Source organism: Squalius cephalus (genome assembly GCF_949319135.1).
Source record: "Squalius cephalus genome assembly, chromosome: 12".
Classification (NCBI taxonomy): domain Eukaryota; kingdom Metazoa; phylum Chordata; class Actinopteri; order Cypriniformes; family Leuciscidae; genus Squalius; species Squalius cephalus.
The window spans coordinates 873,069-891,826 of NC_137133.1; the positions used below are offsets into that span (position 1 = coordinate 873,069).

Sequence of the window (18,758 nt, forward strand, 5' to 3'; positions counted from 1 at the left end):
ACCGCACGAGCCTGTTAGTGCACTGAAACACACACACACACACACTACACTAGTGATTACACTACAGACACAGATACAGGCCTGCGTTAGTATCGACTAGGCGAAACCCCCTCCAAATATTGACTCTGTGATATCCTTCCAGACGTTCACAGACACTGATAAGAGTGTTTGAAGAGTGTATAAGCTTTAAATGCACCAGTGCTGCTTTCCTTCTGCAGTGAACACACTATTCAATCAACTCTGAGAACATTAGCAGCTATATAGTTATTTAGTAATCAGCAGCAAATCATTTACACATGAACCTGGCTAAAAACCATAAAACAGTATCAATAAATCACTGTGAAACTGAACATTCAGTCAGAGAGTGTGTGAATAAACAATATCATAAACTATAGCTACTGCGCTGGTGATGATGGGAAGAAAAGCTTTATCTGAACACACTCCTCCAAGTTCATATATTTATTGTTGTGACGGATCAAAACATGACAGAATTGTAGTGATAAAAAAATATATATAATGGTAGCACAGGACAGGAGAGAGAGAGCCTGAACCGAGTTCGTTCTGGTTCTATAATCATTCACAGCAGCTTAACTTCAATAAAAAAATAATCATTTGATATTCATGTACAGATAAAATTGATACAATATTATATAACATACATAAATTCCTTCAAAGACGATACTTTTTTTCTGTATCATTGTTGATTCTCACTCACAGTTTTGTTTTGTTCACCCTTTGTCAGGGTAGACACGATTTTATTTTATTTTATGTGAAGAAAACTGAGATTTGTTCAATATGTTATACTGTCTTATGTTTCCAATGTTCACAAACCATTGTTCACTTCTTTTTATAGAGATTTTCAATGTTACAGCAGAAACCGAACACAACATACTGAACAAATCTTGCTCTTCTCTTTATACCTGAATAATGGATATTTGTCCTCCGTCTGCTGCAATGCTCATCTACGGCTCAAAAACACCTGTGCATGAAGCAAAGTCTCCCACGAGCAGCTTCCAGGTTGTGTTCTTCCAGGGAAACCGATGGCTATGATTAAATGTAATGTAATACAGAAGCTAAAGGAAGCTAAGAGTCTTGTGTTCACAGTAAATGAGAGCTTAGGCAGTAAACTGCTGAAAATCCTTCATTATATCGTCTCGTTTGTAAATCTTAAAGTCATCATGGAGAGGAAGTTGCACTGGTCTTCTCATCCCTATGGTGTCGTGTATATCCGAGTGAAACGCTTCAGAAGAGAAGAGATGCTGCAAGAGGAAGTTATTCTGACACGCATGAATTAAAAAACAATAATGAAATCATTTGATAATTACTTAAATATTCCATAAAAACATGGTGACTTTAAAAGTGGACAAGGCAAATAGCAAGTGTACAGTGTAAGGTCTCCTTCATATTCTCAGGCGAGTTACTCCGGGTTGGAGTGGATTATTAGGCCCCAGTTTCGCTCCATTTTGGTGAAGTCATCCTCCTGCTCGGCGCCTTCCTCTGAGGACTGCCTCAGGACCAGGTTCGGCAGGAGCGAGACGGCTTCGGTCTGGATCTGTGGCTCGTCCTCGAGACCCAACAAGCCCATCAGAGGGATCGTCAGCCCTCGGGTCGCCGGGCTCCAGTCCAGAAATATCTGTGCTTCCACTTCCTCATGGTTCTGCTCGTCCTCGTCCTCACAGGCGTCCTCGGGCTCAGTGGGGTCCACCGTGAGGTCTTGAGTCCTGTACGGGCTGGGCTCGGCCGGACCCTGGCCCGGTGTGGGGAAACCGGCCGGCAGGACGAGGCCGTAGTCTCCAGCCTCGCTGTGGAGAGGCTCCTGTGGCCACGGCTCCAGCGCGCCGTCCTCCGCTGGGAGAGCTCCGGATCCGGCCGGCGGCGGCTCGTGCTGCAGCGCGTAAGACACGGGCGGCTCCGGCACAGCGTCCCGATCCTGATCCGCGGACGAGTCTTCAGCGGAGACGGGCAGAGCCGGAGCGCAGAGCGGAGACCACTCGTCTGCAAACCCACCCACTTTCAACACGTTAATGATGATCGTTTGAGGCATCTCAGGTTCGAAGGTTTGCAGCTTCTCACTTGTTTGAGCCACATGCTGAAATTACAAAAAAGTACAGCTTTAGTACAGTCTACGGCACTTTATACAGTACATGATGTTTCACAGCAGCTTCACAGTAATAAAACGGAAGATTATAGAATGATGCAATTTTCATCAGATATCAAGATAAATTCATATTCTGCTTTAAAGTAAGTCTATAAAACGAAAGATCTGACTACCTGTAACCAGGGTTTGATCTCTAGCCACTTTTAGGTTAGTTATTATATATACTCACTTTGCTGGTCTTGTAAGTCAAATCTGTGCAGATTTAGCACAAATACTCAACTCGAGTCATCATGATATTAAAGACAGCGTATTGTGCAGAATCTGCTCATTTCTGGCTTACTTGAACACACTCGTCACTGCTCAAATAACGGCGCGCTTGTTCATTTGCACTGAAGCAACAGCGGAGATTAAAAGCGTTTGGTTAACAGATACATTTCCTACATTTCTTTGATGTTCTTTGTACTGTATTTGATCTGGCCACCTAAAACACATGTTTGGTGATGAGGATGAAAGAGGAAGGGAGGAGATGCTGGATGACAGGATTTTGTTTGAATAAGAAATGAATGTATGAAATCCACATTTTAGAATATATATATACATTGCTATGCATAAGTTTAGACACCCATACTAAAGTTGACTAAAAAGAGGAATAAAATATCATCTTTTGGAAATTGAACTTAATGCCTTAATTAAAAAAATGAGGAAAAATCCAACCTTTAAGGACACCAATTTTCTTTGTGAATGAATAATGTATCGTAAATAAATAAATGTTCTTCCTTAAAATACAGTACAATTCACCACACCTAGAGATTGGCATGGTTTTATTTCAGTTAGCCTAATAGCTGGTTTGATTTGCATTGAGAGATGATCTTATGGAAAGTACTCCATGCCAATCTCTAGGTATGGTGAAGGCTATGTGATGATGTGGGGCTATTTTAATTCCAGAGGCCAAGGGAACTTTATCAGGATGCATAGTATCCTGGATCCATGAAGTAACTGGCCTTTAAAAATAAAAATCTGCCTGCCTCTATGGGAATTTAACATAGGGGTGTCCAAACTTATGCACCCTGTATTTTAAGGAAGAACATTTATTTATTTACGATACATTATTCATTCACAAAGAAAATTGGTGTCCTTAAAGGTTGGATTTTTCCTAATTTTTTAAATTAAGGCATTAAGTTCAATTTCCAAAAGATGATTTTTTATTCCTCTTTTTAGTCAACTTTAGTATGGGTGTCTAAACTTATGCATAGCACTGTAAATGCTGTGACGTATTTAATCGAGTTCATTTATTTATTTATTTATTTATTTACTTTGGCTAGTAGAAGTTCTGAATGGCCGGTAGTAAGTAATTTAGTAAGTTCCTGTTGGACTACTATTGAAAGATTAGTGTTTTGTATTTCCTCAAGCGCTACCTATCATATAACACCCCGTGACAGAAGACAGGACCCTACAGGAGTTATTTAACTATGAGTGATCTGACATGATCAAGTATGTCCCTCACTTTACAGCATGCACACATACACTATGTGGAGTAATCTAAGTAAACTAATCAAAGTGTTTTGGATTCTGTGAAAATGACTTGTTAATCAGCCCAGTCTGCAGGATTTGCCGATCCACAGGCGTAAAGGAGGGCAAAACCACCCAACCTGTCCCCCCTGTTCTATAATAACCTGTTATCATGCAGATTTGACTTCTATACAGAGAGTAAAATGCAATTATTTTGCTAGTCCTGAAACAGGAAATGTAACATTGACCTGTTAACTGCTGATTGCACATTCAGATAAAAACTAATGGATTATTGTACGTTTACTTCAAATATCTTTAGAAAACAGTATTTTTTTCTATTTTTACCCAAAATAGGATGAGTAATAAGCTCCAGGAATATATGGACATTCAGCAATTGCTGTAGCTGAATAAAACTCAGATAGAGACACTTTGACTGATTAAACATGAAGATAATTAATGACCGTTGTAAAAGAATTATGGTTTATCTGTGTTCTTCAAGCCCATCTCGGGTATTTTAGGGATAATGTATTTTTATAATGCAATACCAACTGATATATCACTGTATACAATATTATAAAATAATATCATTTCTATTTTACTGATAGCATTTTTTTTTTCACGATTTCTACAGATATCGCAATATATTATATTTACTGACCCCAAACATTTGCATGGTAGTGCGTATCAGATATTAGTTACACTTTATTTTGTGATTTAATTTGAATGGAAACTAAATGTGGACGAGCACACAGAGAATGGAGCCAACAAACACACACTACTGTTCGGCTGTTCGGGGTCAGAAAGTAATACTTTTACTGAGCAAGGGTGCATTAAATAAGATTAAAAGTGACAGTAAAGACTGATAATATTTTATATACACTACCGGTCAAAAGTTTTAGATCTGTAAGATTTTTAATGTTTTTAAAAGAAGTGTCTTCTGCTCACTAAGGCTGTGTTTATTTGATAAAAAATACAAACAAAAACAGTAATATTGTGAAATATTATTATAATGTAAATCATCTGTTTTCTATGTGAATATACAGTAAAGTGTAATTTATTCCTGTGATCAAAGCTGAATGTTCAGCATCATTACTCCAGTCTTCAGTGTCACATGATCCTTCAGAAATCACTCTAATATGATGATTTGATGATCAAGAAACATTTATGATTATTATCAATGTTGAAAACAGTTTTTTACATGTTTATTTCATGATGCTATGATGAATAGAAAGCTCAAAAGAACAGCATTTATCTGAAATCTAAAGCTTTTGTAACATTAAACACGACCCTTCAAAAGTTTGGGGTCAGTAAGAATTTTAATTTTGGGGGAAAGAAATAAAATAAATCAATACTTTTATTCATCAAGGATGAGTTAAACTGATCAAAAGTTACAGTAAAGACATTTATAATGTTAGAAACTATTCTATTTTAAATAAATGCTGTTCTTATGAACTTTCTATTCCTCAAAGAAACAAATTGTAAAAAACTGTTTTCAACATTGATAATAATAATGAATGTTTCTTGATCATCAGATCCTCATATTAGAGTGATTTCTGAAGGATCATGTGACACTGAAGACTGGAGTAATGATGCTGAACATTCAGCTTTGATCACAGGAATAAATTACACTTTAAAATATATTAAAATAGAAAACAGTCATTTTAAATAGTCATAATATTTCACAATATTACTGTTTTCTTTTATTGTTTTTTATCAAATAAATGCAGCCTTGGTGAGCAGAAGAGACTTCTTTTAAAAACATTAAAAATCTTACTGACCACAAACTTTTGAACGGTAGTGTATATAAAGCTTTTCCCCCTCTCTTTTTTTAATTGAAAGGTGCCAGTGTGTCATTCTGTTTCGGATAAAAGCAATGCCTGTTAACTGGAGGTGTCCTAATCAGCTGCTGATAAGCCCAAGACAAATAAGCCTCTGAGAGATTGCGGTCTCTAAATATGGTCATCTAACAGTGTGTGTTTGCTTCCCTGCGTGTGTGTGTGGTCTCTTACGGCGCTCTTGGGCAGGGTCTGCCTGTGGTCGGTGATGTAGCAGTGGACGAGGCCGCCGAGCACCGCCAGCACACACAGACACAGCGCCGACGGCAGCACTCCTCCCAGCATGGCAGCCAGCAGCTGATCCCGGAACGGGTCTACAGCACAGGGAACACATCAGCATCAGCTTACACATTAACACACACACACACACTCAGAGCGTCTGAAGACGAGGAAGTCCAGCTCAGAGCACGCTGGGAAAACACCTCAGTTACAGTCATGCATATTATGCAAAACTGATAAAGGGTTTAAAGCAACAGCAAAGGTTTCCTCGACTTGTCCAGTCACTTATGTCAATCAAATACCGCTCAGACCTGTTCACCTGACAATCTGAAAGTGAAAACACAAGGATGGAGGTACCTTTGGGAGTCTCGACACACAGCCGCTCGCTGGGTTTGTAGGCCACAGGGAGAGACTCGGATTTGGCATAAACCACCACACAGAACCGTGTGGAGAAGTCCAGAGGGCCCAGCCACAAGCTCCCGTTCGTGAGACGCATGTGATTCTGGGAAAACAACCAGTTTAATTCGGCTCAGTAACCCACACTCTTACAAAACAAAGGTTCAAAGTGTGTTTTTCACAGATAGGAGCCTTAGTGTGAACAGATCTTAAAGTCCCCCTGTGGTGAAAATCCAGTTTTTAATGTTGTTTATGTGTCTATGTGGTGTTTTTAATGTGCTTTAAGACAAAGCATGTGTAAGTTCATAAGTCGACAGCATTGCTGAGTATTTCCTCCTTAAAACTGCAGTGAACCAAAGACAGTCTCAAAAACACACTTTGAAATCGCTGGTGTTTCTGACGTCACAAACTACCTTGTAACCAATCAGATCAACGTGTGATCGTCAACCAGTGGATCTCTGAGCTGAGGGAGTGAGTGGAGGCGGGGCTCATTTGCATATTCATAGAACCGCGCATACTAAATGAGGCAATGGTGTCGAGTTACATTCAAGATATTTTTTAAGGCATTTTTCGAGGAAAAACGCTTAAATATGTAATTTTGATAATCAAAGATGAGTTTTAAGGGATAAAATTACAGAACACAGGGGGACTTTAAAGAACCCTTTTTTCTTAGTGTGAAGAACGATTTAAACACCGTTTTCCATTATAAAGAGCCTTCAGTGGAATAGGAAGTTAAAGGTTCTTCATGGAATGCAAGAACAGAAGCTTTAGGAAGCACTAACCGTGTGATTGCTCCTGCTGTTGAACACAGACACGTTATAGATCATGTGTGGGAAGATCCTCCACAGCGACTCCTTTTTCTTCCTCCTCCTGGTTCTCCATCTGAAGGGCCCCTTTATGGTGACGTTCATGTAGTTGTTCAGCAGATTCACTTCCACCAGCGGCGCTCCGATGACGGCTGCGGGACAGAGATTGAGGAGAGCCTTTACGAGGGTCAGAGTTCAGTGACGGCGGCCTTGTGTTTGCTTTCGCCTGTGATTACTTCAATCACACGTCAAGAGAAGCGATACACATGTAGGGCATAACCGAGAAGTCAGCGTGAGAACGAGTCTGCACAACATAAACACAAAGACATCTCTACACCCCAGCGTGAAACATTCCTCATGAACAATTCAATAAATCCTGAGTCACTGCATTCCAGCTCGACTATCCTTCCAGTTTACAGGGTGTTGCAGGGTTGGACTGGAGAAAGAAATACACCTATAGTTCATTAATTGCGGAATACTTAATTATTAACATATCAAATGACCCCATTTATAGGTTTAAAACTTGTGAAACAAGCTCAAGTCTTTGTTGGACACATGTTTGTTGGGAAACCTCACGAGAGCTCAGATTTCTTCTGTTCGACTGGCGTGACACATGTGGAAAACTGAAACTGCAGTTGCTTAGCAACTTCACATATTTCACGTGTCAGCTGGTCATTATCACACAATAAACTCTTGACAGGCTAATCTGAACTCAAAGTTTATTGTGCAATAACCGGCCGGCCCGGCTGTCCATAATCTCACTCGTTTACATGGAAATATTGGTTTGAGTTCAAATTATTTTATACTTTTATTACACAAGAAGAATGGAAGCGAGGAGTGTCCAGGAAAACTGGATCATTGTATCTGATCAAACTGTGTTTACGTTCTCATGCTTATTACAAGCTTACTAACCAAGTCAATGAATACATATTTTGAAATGAAATACGGATTTAAAGTCGCGATGAATCAGAAGTATCATCAGTTCTTGTCTTCCATTTTGTGACATACGAAAAAAAGGCGGGGCTTGGTTCTATGCATCGGTTGTTGATTGGACGTTGAGATGTGGGCACGGCTCTCAAAAGTGTATGCAGATTAGCGTGGGCTTGCAGGGGCGGGGCTTAACAAGAGGCCAAAATGGTCAATCCTTAGACAATGTGGAAAGGTGCAACAGTTTATGTGCCATTTTTCTTTAGGCAATGTTATTACTGTCACCAACAACAATCACACATGGATTTATGGACAGTAATAATATATACCATAGTCACTACAGTTATTGTTATTACAGTAACACTGAGGTGGCATTAGTGAGGAAAAGACTGTGAGAGTGTCTTACACCTTCTGATGGTCACATGATTTTAGGTTCGCTAACAATAACTGCATTAAGCTGTTTTCAAACTGCCAGCAACAAGACATGATCCCATTCATTTCAATGGAGAGCGGGCGATTTGAGTGACAGTCGCTGACAGTGACGACAGGACCCAGGCTTGTCTAGCGACGCAACAAAGTTGAGATATGTTTAACTTCGGGAGCAACTATCGGGAGCGACAACCAATAGGAGTGTGGAGCGCATGTGGGCCGTCAGTGTCGGCGGCAAGATGGAGGAGTTATTTTAGCGGACAGCAACTTTCCTATAATTTATGACATGTCTCTGTGTACATGCAGTGTCAAGCTATACTCTATTAGTATAGGCTTTAAAGGTGACATATTATGCCCCTTTTCACAAGATGTAATATAAATCTATGGCGTCCCCAGAATGTGTGTGAAATTTCAGCTCAGAATTCCGCCATCTGCTGTTAAAAACTTTAAAGGGTTAGTTCACCCAAAAATGAAAATTCTGTCAGTAATTACTCACCCTCATGTTGTTCCAACCCCGTAAGACCTTCGTTCATCTTCGGAACACAAATTAAGATATTTTTGATTAAATCTGAGTGCTGGATCACTCCTCCATAGGCTTCTAAGGCATTATAACTTGCTGGCCCATAAAATGCATTAAAGACATCGTTAATATAGTCCAAGTGACTCCAGTGGCTCAATCTTAAGTTTATAAAGCGACGAGAATACTTTTTGTGCGCAAAAACAAACAAAAATAACGACTTTAATCCACTTTTCATTTCCTTCTCTCTGAGCCTCTGGTCTTTTCACGTAGTGTTTTCGCGTAGCGCGTCTGTGTTGCACGTCACCACGTATCACACATGACCAGCGTCGGCCAATAGTGAGCCTACGTGTGACGTGCAACACAGACGCGCTGCGCTTAAACACTACGTGAACCAACTCGAGGCCCAGAGAGAAGGAAATGAAAAGTGGATTAAAGTCGTTATTTTTGTTTGTTTTTGCGCACAAAAAGTATTCTCGTCGCTTTATAAACTTAAGATTGAGCCACTGGAGTCACTTGGACTATATTAACGATGTCTTTAATGCATTTTATGGGCCAGCAAGTTATAATGCCTTAGAAGCCTATGGAGGAGTGATCCAGCTCTCAGATTTAATCAAAAATATCTTAATTTGTGTTCCGAAGATGAACGAAGGTCTTACGGGGTTGGACAACATGAGGGTGAGTAATTACTGACAGAATTTTCATTTTTGGGTGAACTAACCCTTTAAGCTTAGAATCAATTCGCGATGTATTCGGAGAAAATTGGATGAACTGGATGGAAAAAAAATCGCGATGAATCGATATATCGTCCCAGCCCTAGTTGCCACTTTTCCTGTTGTCTGGGTTGGTAGATGCACCGGGGACCCGAAGTCAGATTTTCATGATATGTCCCCTTTAATAAACAGTGATAAACAAAGCACCAGAACAGAAGAGGTTCATCAGTCACTCACTGTCGATCATGGGACTGAATCTGTGTGTGGTCTCGCTCCAGAGGGAGTGTGTGTGTGCGCTGACGGCTCTGACTCTGGCGTAGTACTCCTCGTGCTGGTCGAAGGTCTCCTGAGACGCGTCACACTCGCTCTGTGTGACGGAGCCGCACTGCTCCACACGCCTCCACCGCAGCCGCCCGCTGCCGCTCGCCTCCTCGTCGCCGTATCTGCAGGAAGACAGCTCTGCACGTCTCATTACAGGCTCAGGAAAGCAGAAGCACTGTCTGTGCTCTCACTACTCCTTCATCCCTCCCTAATCTAGCTCGAACTATTCTGGGGTGTTTCCTAAAAGCATCGCAGTTCAACGAGTCTGTGTTTCCCGAAACCATCGTTCCTACGAACATTCGCAAACAGCATCTCAGAGTGTGTGTTTGGGACAACAGATCTCGACCAGTGGTTAGAAGCAGAGTTTCTAGATTTCATGACATGTGGACTCAATAAATCCTGATCTTGAGCAAAATAATCAAGCTGACATTCAGTACAACCTGTGTCTTTAATTTAGAGTACATACAAATGTCATTTACGACTTTTAGTGTGTCAAGAGATTTAAAGAGTTGTTTCTGAAGAGTGCGCATGTGTGAACGAGCTCTAGTGTAAGGACGAGCCTATGATTGAATCTGAAAATAAAGCAAAATAACTGAGAAAAATGAGAAATAGTCCTCAGATGCATGTCTGTAATTTATAGCAAAACCTTAAAAAAATTAAAGAAGTTATTACTCCACCACCTGCGTGACATCATTAACCAACGTGGTTAAACGACCAATTTGCGACAATATGGTTTCGGGAAACAGTCGTGACTCGCTAGTGGATTTCTTCAGCGATGCGTCTAACGAGTACTAACGAGTCACTGTACAGGAAACACCCCCCTGAACAACAGCTGAAACTCTGTGTTACCAGCACCTACTGTCTTTACTGCCTCTTTAAGATAAATCACTTGCTGTATTCCTCATTTGTGCAAAAAGGACAAAAGCATGTAAATATTGGTTTGTGGAGGTCGGTCCATATTTGGACAAAAAAAGCATGTGTACAAAAAAGACAATAAGGACTGCCGTAAACATTTGTTCACAGTTGACGCCGCCGTCACTTCCCCGATCGGCCCAGTGCTGCATCAAGAGAGTTTATCATTTGCCTTGCCAATTTAAATATTCAAGCGCAAGAAGATGCAAAATTGAACTCAATTCAATAGTGTGAGAAGTCTGATCACCCGAAGCGTGCACGCAGAGAGCAGCGTCTCAGACAGCGTGTGAATGCTGAATAATTAGTCCAAAATGCCGCCGCGAGAGTTCTTACTAGATCAAGAAAATATGATCATATAACACTGATTTTATCATCACTGCATTGGTTACCTATAAAGTCCCGTATTAACTACAAGGTATTGCTACTGACTTATAAAGCCCTAAACGGCTTAGCTCCAGTCTATTTAACGGATCTTCTATCGCCCTATAATCCATCGCGCTCTTTAAGGTCAGTAAATTCGAGGCTTTTGGTCATACCTAGGATATCCAGATCCACCAAAGGAGGGAGAGCATTTTCACATTTAGCTCCAAAACTCTGGAATAGTCTTCCTGATACTGTTCGTTGCTCGACTCGCTCTCCCAGTTTAAAACTAGATTAAAGACGCATCTCTTCAGCCAGGCATTCATATAATACTTTTAATCTTACAGTTAAATCCGGTCTCTAGTTCATAAACGCCAGAGGAGAACTGGCCCCCGACTGAGCCTGGGTTCTCCCAAGGTTGTTTTTCTTCATTAGGTCCTGATGGAGTTTTTCGGTTCCTTGCCACTGTTGCCTTTGGCTTGCTCAGTTGGGGATATTTTGGGAATATTTAATTTAATTAATCAATCAACGATACTATTGATCAGCATTACCAAACGTGGACGTTTTCCACTAGAAACAAACATTGATGTATTGTTTTAATTTAATACTGTGAAGCTGCTTTGATACAACCTATGTTGTGAAAAGCGCTATATAAATAAACTTGACTTGACTTGACTTGAATCGAGCTCTCTTGCACATCTTCTTGCACTTGAATGGACACATTCACACAAAATTACGTCAAAACAAATGCTGGTCTCGGCGAGTATCCTAGTAAACATAGTCTGATATATCTTAAGTGAACATAAACAGTTGAGAAACTAAAAGCATGTGTATCAGTATACTGGATCCGTGCAGCTCTTAAAGTGACAGCAGCCCTAATATATTCCTGCCGCCGTCCGTCATCAATCTTAATCTGACAGCAACAGACAAAGAGAAAATAACTGGGAAGAAAAAAAAAAGCCTGAAAAAGTGTTTTCTTTGCAATAAGTGTAAATAATAGTTAGATACCATTTGCACCTCAGTATTTTAGTACATTATGAAACAGTATGCAATAATAACATATTGAGTGTAAATGATAGATTGATTAAATAAATGAGAATAAATCCCACCCTACACCCAGCCCATCCCGATAAACTCTCCATTAGGCCCTTTATTTCCACTTTTCACATATTTTCTTCATATTTATTGAATATAAATGCCTTTCCAATCTGATATTCCGTGTGAAAAGGTAGAAGAACGAGTTCGGCAAAAGGATTTGAAAAGTATCTACGACACGCCTTACTCCCTAATACTCCAAACAATATTATATTTGTATGTTTGTTCTGTTGTATTTGTGCTATTGCTCGTAATTTGCAATTATTTGTTCTTATTTTATTACTGACAGTTTACTTGTCTTTAAAAATCGTTAGGCTAGTAGTTTTTGGTGTCACAACCTTATTGGTCAAGAACAACAAAGACAATAACTAGGCCTATTTTATTTATGTATTACGTTTTTGTGTTGAAGCTCATCTTGAGACGAAACAATGATACTGACGTATTTTAAGATATGCTTTCAGTTAAAACAGCTCTTTAACCTGGGACTGTGAAACCAGGGGATAGTCTATGAATCAGCGAAACACTACTCGACTCACATGCTGTTTTTGCCTATAGTGTGGAAGTGTGTGTATTCAGATGCAGGGATTCAGACTAGCGTTTCCAAGAGATCTTGTGAGTCCGAACACTTCTCATGCTGACCGTGGCGGATCTGAACAGTGTGTTTGATTCGACTCACTTGGCATATTCCACAGAGAAGGCGGTGTCGTTGGGAGATCCTTCTCCTGGCGTCCATTTCACGACGTTCCTCAGGTTGACGGAGGAGAAGTGGACGTCTCGAGGCTCCGGCGGTCCCTCAGCTGATGCTGTTTAACAGATGAACACGAGACATTGTTATGCACACAGGCCATGTTCACATTACTGACTTGTTGGATCGTTTCCAAACTTCACAGCGAGCGGCAGCAGGAAATGCAGTAAAGTTCAGGCATTGTTGAAATAAATCAGATTTGATGAAACCACAGGAAGAGGCACAAGGGTGTCTGACGGGTGAATCTGCTTCCTGTTGTTCCAGAACACCAACAGATCATCACACTCTTGACATTCACCTCAGAAACCCAGAGGATCATAATAAAGCTCAACACATGCGCTAATGTGAACCCTGCTGTAAAAGAGGCTTTATGAGGGAAAGAGAAGATATGACCCCATCATAAAACAGAGAATGCACAGCTCGGGTTAATGGAAGCTTGTTTCCACCACGGAATAAAAACAAGATAATTGCGACTTTATAGGCTATCACGCAATTCTGGCTTTTTTTTTTTTTCAGAATTGCGTGATAATTATGAGACAAAAAGTCGCAATTACTTTGAGGAAAAAAAAAAAAAAAAAATTAATAAAAAGCTTCAATAGAAACACCTTTCTTGAAATATCTCCAAAAAGACTTAAAATGACATATTTGTAAGCTTCATTAGCCTACTTATATTGTTATATTATTTTGTAATCACATAACTATGGTATTATATTAATAATATCTATGTCTATATAAGATTTATAGGTTAAACTCTCCATCTCAGAATGAACAGGCGACATTAAAAGTAAAATATTTAAACAAGGGGACAGACAGGGGTGCCGAGAGAGAGAGAGAGAGATTTACCTGTCGCTCGTCTCGTGAGCAAGCACAGCGCGATCACTAACACGGTCTCCATATCTCCACACGCGTAACCCTGATCATTCTGTCCCGATGTTGACTCTGGTGAAGGCTGGAGTCCTCTACATGTCTCTGGAGCGCTGATAGAGCTGATAGAGCTGATGGAGCGACCGCAGCTCTCGGCTCTCAGGTACAGAGTCCCTCACCTCACCTCTGCTTCTACTGCAGGTGCTGCTGCGCTCACGTGACCCGCCCCAGCCAACCGCTGCAGAGGCGTGGGAGGTTTCCTAGCAACGCCAACACGACCTGATTAATATTCATGAGACAAGTCTTCAAAATAACTTTAACGTTTTAAAAGAATTTTAAAAATGTGATGCCACCTTACAGTCTACATTACAACGTCTTACATATTGAGCTGTTTCCCCCCGAGGGTAGTTCAGTAGCACTGTGTGTGTGATATGACAGCAGACTGGTTATACTGGTGTGACTTCATTAACGTTACATACCTGAATGAATGACAGTGACGAACTGACAATCTGATTCTGTCAATGTCAATGTCAATGTCAATGTCAATATCTATCTATCTATCTATCTATCTATCTATCTATCTATCTATCTATCTATCTATCTATCTATCCATCCATCCACCTATCCATCCATCCATCCATCCATCCATCCATCTATCTATCTATCTATCTATCTATCTATCTATCTATCTATCTATCTATCTATCCATCCATCCACCTATCCATCCATCCATCCATCCATCCATCTATCTATCTATCTATCTATCTATCTATCTATCTATCTATCTATCTATCTATCTATCTATCCATCCATCCATCCATCCATCCATCCATCCATCCATCCATCCATCCACCTATCTATCTATCTATCTATCTATCTATCTATCTATCTATCTATCTATCTATCTATCTATCTATCTATCCATCCATCCATCCATCCATCCATCCATCCATCCATCCATCCATCCATCCATCCATCCACCTATCTATCTATCTATCTATCTATCTATCTATCTATCTATCTATCTATCCATCCATTCATCCATCCATCCATCCATCCATCCATCCATCCATCCATCCATCCATCCATCCATCCATCTATCTATCTATCTATCTATCTGTGTGGGTCAATGACGTGACGGGTCATTTTTTTTGTCCAAAGGCCATAATAATAATAAAAAAACAAATATATAACATTTAAAGTATGTAAGGTAGTACAACTTGATCTCTTTTACTGAATCCAAAAGGTTTTAATTATATTTTACTACATATAAAGGTATTTTAAAGATTTTGAAGTGTCAAAAGGTCATTCGGTAAAACCGATATAGTAAATATTTAAATGGAATAATATTGTTTTTAATAACTAAAGGAACTACAATAATACAAATATAAAGCAGATAAAGCTCTTTTTTGTACATTTCCTCTTTTCTCCTTTCCCTGTGCAATGTTTTACTTGAATATGTCGGAGTGTTTAGAGTAGTCCAATAAATGATTACATTTATGAGATTTTTTAATATTTCTTCTGTGGTACACACTATATACTATCTCAACATCAATGTCAAATCAGTTTTTAACTTTCAAATCAGTGGTTAAACCGAATGACTTTATTGGTGACATTTTTGTACAAAAAATGTGTGATTGTACAAACCACAAAATCTTATTGTTAAAGGAGAACTCCGGTCAATTTTAACATTGAGCTCATTTTTTTGTACATTTGGAGTGCTGTCAATACAGAGAACAACGACAGAAATCGATGTTGCCTACACCGAGTTATTCTATTTTTAAAATTTGCACCCTGTTGACTTCAATGGGGCAAGTACTAAACCTGCTTTTAGCCTCTTAACATCCTTGATGTGTCATTACAAGTGCACAGGTCATGTGAGTGATTCCTTCAGAGTGAACACGAGTGAGTCTGACTGCAGTAGATGTGAAAGATATGTATAAAAATGATGTTATTTAAGCCAGCGCAAATACCTTTGTTTACATCCTGTTTTCGGTTGAAGTCCACAGTAGTCGATTGCAGAGTTCACACGCATAGGTTTAGTTACCTATGATCACGCGCGTGAACTCGGCAATCGATTACTTTGGACTTCAACCGAAAAACAGGAAGTAAATACAGGTATTTGCGCTGGCTTAAATAACATCATTTTTATACATTTCTTTCACATCTACTGCAGTCAGATTCACCCGTGTTCACTCTGAAGGAATCACTCACATTTTCTGTGCACTTGTAATGACACATCAAGGATGTTAAGAGGCTAAAAGCAGGTTTAAAACTTGCCCCATTGAAGTCAACAGGGTGCAAATTTTAAAAAGAGGATAACACGGTGTAGGCAACACCGATTTCTGTCGTTGTTCTCTGTACTGACAGCACTCCAAATGTACAAAAAAATGAGCTCAATGTTAAAATTGACCGGAGTTCTCCTTTAACACTATAGGTAAACTAAAAAAATGGCTTCAAATATAGTTATATCTCCATTCTATTTTTTTTACACTTTTAAAAACCTTATTCGTCAATGACCCCTGTACTGAAAGTGTTTTTATCCACTCAAAACACTCCTTTTTTATATATATATGCAGAATTATACATGTAATAATACAGTATACACATATTTCACATATAAAGTTCAAAATGAATCCAGAGCATCATAAGATATGAGGAACATTACAGGTAACATTTATTTAAAAGATGCTAAACAGTCAATTCACACATTAAGGAAAGAAAGAAAATAAAAAAATAAGACATATCGGAGAGGAGGAGGTATATATGTATAATTAAAATAAAGAAGAGGAATTAAATTTTTTATAGATGACCATAGTTCTGGTTGCTTTGCGGTTTGAGAGTCCTTGCAGTGTTTCAAAGTAAATCTTCATATCAGCCTTAAAATGGTAAATGTTAGGAATCCTTTCAGACCATTTACATTTTTGTGTATATAAAACTTACCAAGTAATATAATAAGTTTTAACATAAAAACGTGATTCTTCTCTATATCTTTTTTGTCATAATAAAAAAAACATCCCTTTTCCACAAAAAGCACTTCCCTCTGACTGAACCTGAGCTGATGCGGTAATGACCCTGTTTCAGGTCATGTGACTGCGTGAGTTTGGTTATTATGGGTGATCCTGCTTAGTTCTCATCATTGTATTCAGCCAGAATAACAGCACATGTAGTTCTCCTGTCAGGGATCTGAAAGTAGAAACACTTGCTGAAGTACAAAAGATCTGATTCTCTCTCTCTCTCTTACATGCAAATAAGAGGAAACGGTTTCACAGCAATTAGTTACAGACGAGTGGGAGTTCATTATCAGCTTCTGACTCAAAGATCCAATTACACAAATGACTGTAAATGGTCTCTAGCAGCGGTTAATCTGGGTTTAGCTTCAGATCTGTTTGTTTGTTTGTGTGCATTCATTCCTTCAATCTAAAATAGCAGTAATAGTCATTAGTAATATTTGTTGTGTAACAACATTACCCCTGACCAACTGGCCCCAATCTTCATATCTTACATTTACATTTAGTCATTTAGCAGATGCTTTTGTCCAAAGCGACTTACAAATTAGGACTAAATTAAGCGAGTCATCATGAAGAGGCAAAAACAACGCAAGAAGTGCTCAACATACGAAGTGCAGGCATTGGTCAGAGTAGCATAAGCCCGATAAGCGAGGATTTAAAGGAAAAGGAAATAATTTTTTTTTTTTTTATGCGGTTAAGTGCTCACGGAAGAGAAGGGTTTTCAGCTGTCTTCTGAATGTTGTCAGGGATTCTGCATCCCGGATGAGGGTGGGAGAGCGTTCCACCAGCAGGGAACTGTGAATGAGAATGTTCTGGAAAGTGATGGAACCACGACACGTCGCTCGTTCTCAACAGTCCGGCCTTCGTTATCATCATGCCGGATCTGCTCTCAGCCAGACTGACCAAGCTCTCTCGTCCATCCCCGATCTCAGTGGATCAGCAGCATTTTTGATTTGTGAAAAACCGGGACAGTCAGCGCTTCTTTGTTTTTGCATGATTTTCCAGCGCTGTTTTTCCTTCATATTTAACTGAAATTTTGAAAAGTGTATTGTCATTGTCAAAACATTTTAGTAACTAAACTGAATTGTATTAGGTGACAACATGTTACAATGTTTATATGGTACAATTTCTGGTAAGCTAAGTTTTTTTTTTTATTATTGCTTGAAACAAATTTCAGGATTTCAATTCAGTTCAATTCTTGTGATTTGTTTTAATTGACTAATTTGGATAAATATTAGGTACACAAGATAGGCATTCATTTTTCTCAAGAAAAAAAAACCTCACCTAATGCTGTAAACATACAGAGAGCCCTATCAGCTGGCGGTATTATTTAAGGTTAAAAATAACTCAATTTAATGCGTTTTTTATTATAATAACAACTTTATTTAATGATAAGTAAAAATATAATAAATATGTAGGCCTAATATAGTAGCCTACACATGTTTAGCAAAATACTCTCTATAGCTCTTTTTTTCTAGCCAACAAACGTGCCATAGCATATTCTGGTCATTAAATGGCTTTCCTGAGGTAAATGTTATGTGACATCATTGTTCTCCAGCTGTTTTATTGACCCTTTCCGCGGTTGAAAAACACTGATTGATCGATATTTATGATGAATAGCCTACACATTTCGGTAAGTTGTAGGCTACTGTTTCTTTTAACATTGTTCATTCGTGTTTATTTACTATTAGCTAGTAGAGATGATCGGGTCACGTGCCGCTAGGGATCTTTCACGTCACATTTACAAACGCCAAAACGTATTTATTGTTTGAATTTCGTAATAAAATTGACAGAATCTGAGAGCTGAGATTTTTTTTATATATAAGTAACCTGCTCTGTCTAGTCCGTCAGTCTCCGAGTCCTCTTTGCTTCGCGATTTTTCTGTGCGTGAGAAAATGTGATTTAATTCTCATGAGCATCTGACAATTCTTTTGTTTTTATCTTATATAATCAGGAAACTAGTGCGTATGGAGTTCTCCAGTAGCAGTATTAACAGTCCCA

General features: G+C 39.1%; 2 protein-coding genes across 2 annotated transcripts in view; both read right to left on the reverse strand.

Moving 5' to 3' along the window:
* akap7 (A-kinase anchoring protein 7) overlaps positions 1-18,758 on the reverse strand; it is a 214,204-nt gene that overhangs the window by 40,079 nt on the left and 155,367 nt on the right. The gene's annotated exons all lie outside the window — the stretch shown is intronic.
* On the reverse strand, positions 446-13,954 carry il20ra (interleukin 20 receptor, alpha). Its single transcript, XM_079889173.1, has 7 exons — positions 13,726-13,954; positions 12,814-12,940; positions 9,687-9,892; positions 6,840-7,015; positions 6,019-6,163; positions 5,617-5,756; positions 446-2,089 (listed from the first exon to the last, which is right to left on the reverse strand). Exons 1-7 carry the CDS (start codon positions 13,775-13,777, stop codon positions 1,418-1,420), a joined length of 1,518 nt encoding a protein of 505 aa, XP_079745299.1. The 5' UTR covers positions 13,778-13,954; the 3' UTR covers positions 446-1,417.